This window comes from Penaeus chinensis, chromosome 20 (genome assembly GCF_019202785.1).
Source record: "Penaeus chinensis breed Huanghai No. 1 chromosome 20, ASM1920278v2, whole genome shotgun sequence".
Lineage (NCBI taxonomy): Eukaryota > Metazoa > Arthropoda > Malacostraca > Decapoda > Penaeidae > Penaeus > Penaeus chinensis.
In genome coordinates this window covers 10,762,974-10,765,660 of record NC_061838.1, presented here as the reverse complement: position 1 = coordinate 10,765,660, position 2,687 = coordinate 10,762,974, and the positions used below count along the sequence as shown (strand labels likewise).

Genomic DNA, 2,687 nt, shown 5'->3' with positions numbered 1-2,687 from the left:
TACCTGTCGGCGCGGCCACGAAGCCTCTGATTTCTGACAAGATCTCTTTCAGTATTCCTACAGATTCTTTAAGCTGGCCTTCTTGGCGCAACAAGAGAAGGTCTCCGAGATTCTGTGGCAGCAAAGAAACATTGAATTGTTACTCATGCACACATATACATCCTTAAATACATATATACATATATGTATACACACACACACACACACACACACACACACACACACACACACACACATATATATATATATATATATATATATATATATATATATACATGATCACCTATCAAACTTTTGCCTAAATCATCTAAGTTCAGTAAACTTACCTGGGTACAGTTAGGGTGCAGAGGAGGAAAGTGCTGATCGAAAAGGCTGCCCACACTGCCCTCCTCCAGTGCCCACACCGCCCCTGCCACCGCCCAGAGCAATGCTGCAACCACACGCATCTGCCAGCATCAAGACGGTTGTCAGTATCATGTTAGAATTTATAAATAAAAAGAAAACAAACCTGCCGGCATTTTTTTTTTTTTTTTTTTTTTTTTTTTTTACGTGAATGGTAAAAGACTTTACATCAAAATAATGAAGTAGGAGTATTTTCCACTTTTATCGGTGTCTACGTGTTCGTAATGAACAGCGAGGAGAAAATCGCTCCTTTTGGGAAAGAGCAAAGCTGGGCCTCGTCAAACAACTCGCGAGGAAGGTCCCATGGAGACTGAAATCGCCCCGAGGCTCTCAGTGTTTATAACGGAGGCGCATGTGAAGTCAGCTCTTCTTAAATTCTAAGAAGCCAGTGACGGTATGCTATAAAAGTGTTGCTGTGTAACATGACCAGTCTGTTGTTCCCTGGAGAGAATAAGAACCATTTTTTTTACCATTTTCTTACCATACAAGCGCGCAGACGCACACACACACACACACACACACACACACACACACACACACACACACACACACACACACATATATATATATATATATATATATATATATATATATATATATGCGTGTGTGTGTGTGTAATATATATATACATATATATATATATATATATATATATATATATATATATATATATATATACACGTATATATATATACATACATATATATAAATATTATCATCATAATCATCATCAGTCTTTATCAATCCTCTGCAGGACGTAGGCCTTTCCCAATCTTGCGTTCTTTTGTTTCCAGGCTTAGCCCAAAAAAATCGTTGTTTCGTCGCGCCATCTTGTCATTGGTCTGGCCCTTGGTCTCCTTATGTTATCTATAATCCAGTCTGTTACTTTCTTTATCCGTCTGTCGTCCTGCCTCAGACATATATGGCTTGTCCATTGTCATTTCTTCTTTTTGATGCGTCTAAGTATATATTATTTTGTCGGTTCCATGATCCACGTAGCCCTCAACCTAGCGTAGCGCTCCAACCTAGACTGAGGCATCGCTTTATTTCCTCTTCACTGGATGTGTTGTCTGTATGAGTTGTCCTAGATATATATACTCGCCCACTACCTCTAGCGCTTCGCCTTTTACATATATCTGTTCGAACTGAACTCTAGTGTTGAACATGCCGTTAGTCTCTTTCTTATATGACCATCTTTTAGACTTCAGACTTTCAGACTCTATTCGTTTATCAATTGTTGCAATTCATATGCTGACTCACTGAAGAGAACAATATCGTTTGAAAATCTTAGATTGTTTAGGTGTTCGTCTCCCATTTTGATACCCTGTCCGTTCCATTCTAGCTTCCTGAATATTTCCTCAGGGCAAGCTGCAAGCTGTAATCAGTTTTGGTGAGATGGTGTTGCCCTGTTTAACTTTTTTTTTCATTGGTATTTTATCGGTTGGTGATGGCGATTGATAGTTGCTGTCCCATCTTCGAATGTAGTTTCCAATATTTTACAATAGACTTTTCTTCAAATATCTTGTAACACTGCTGGTGTTTGTACAGAGCCAAATACCTCTTCCTAATCGAAGAATATATATGTATGTAGGTATTCACACACACACACACACATATGTGTGTGTATATATATAAATATATATCTCTATGTGTGTGTGTGTATATATATATATATATATATATATATATATATATACATGTGTGTATATGTATATGTATATATATATATATATATATATTAACAGCCATTCATTCCACTGCAGGACATAGGCCTCTCTCAATTTACTATTAAAAGGTTATATGGCATTGCCACCTTTGCCTGATTGGATGTCATTCCTAATCAACCGCGGTTCGGCGCGCTAACATTTGTGCCACGGCGGTGACTTCCCCTACGACACCTGCGTTTGACTTCGCAATATATATATATATATATATATATATATATATATACATACATACCAGGCGGCTTCGTTCGCTCATATATATATATATACATACATAAATATATATATATGTCACGATGGTCGAGTGGTTAGAGCACTGAACTCTGACCCTCGTGGTCCCGAGTTTAATTCCCCGTCGCGGCGGTCATAAAAATGCCTACGCTCTGAGTGCTGGCTCGAGCCCGAGAAAACGACATATCGCCTTGAGAAGTCAAACGCAGATGTCGTAGGGGAAGTCACCGCCGTGGCACAAGTGTTAGCGCGCCGAACCGCGGTTGATTAGAAAGGGCATCCAATCAGGCAAGGGTGACACTGCCATATAACCTTTCAATAGTGAATTGA

At 38.9% G+C, this 2,687-nt stretch overlaps 1 protein-coding gene across 1 annotated transcript in view; it reads right to left on the bottom strand.

Moving 5' to 3' along the window:
- The window catches only part of LOC125036210 (perlucin-like protein), a 2,987-nt gene extending 2,256 nt beyond the window's left edge, over positions 1 to 731 (bottom strand). Inside the window, exons 1-3 of the mRNA XM_047628672.1 lie at positions 571 to 731; positions 327 to 446; positions 4 to 112 (exon numbers count right to left, since the gene is read on the bottom strand). Coding sequence (XP_047484628.1) covers positions 4 to 112; positions 327 to 446 — 229 coding nt within the window. The 5' untranslated portion in view covers positions 571 to 731. The remainder of the gene's footprint in view (positions 1 to 3; positions 113 to 326; positions 447 to 570) is intronic.
- Positions 732 to 2,687: the final 1,956 nt, after the last annotated feature.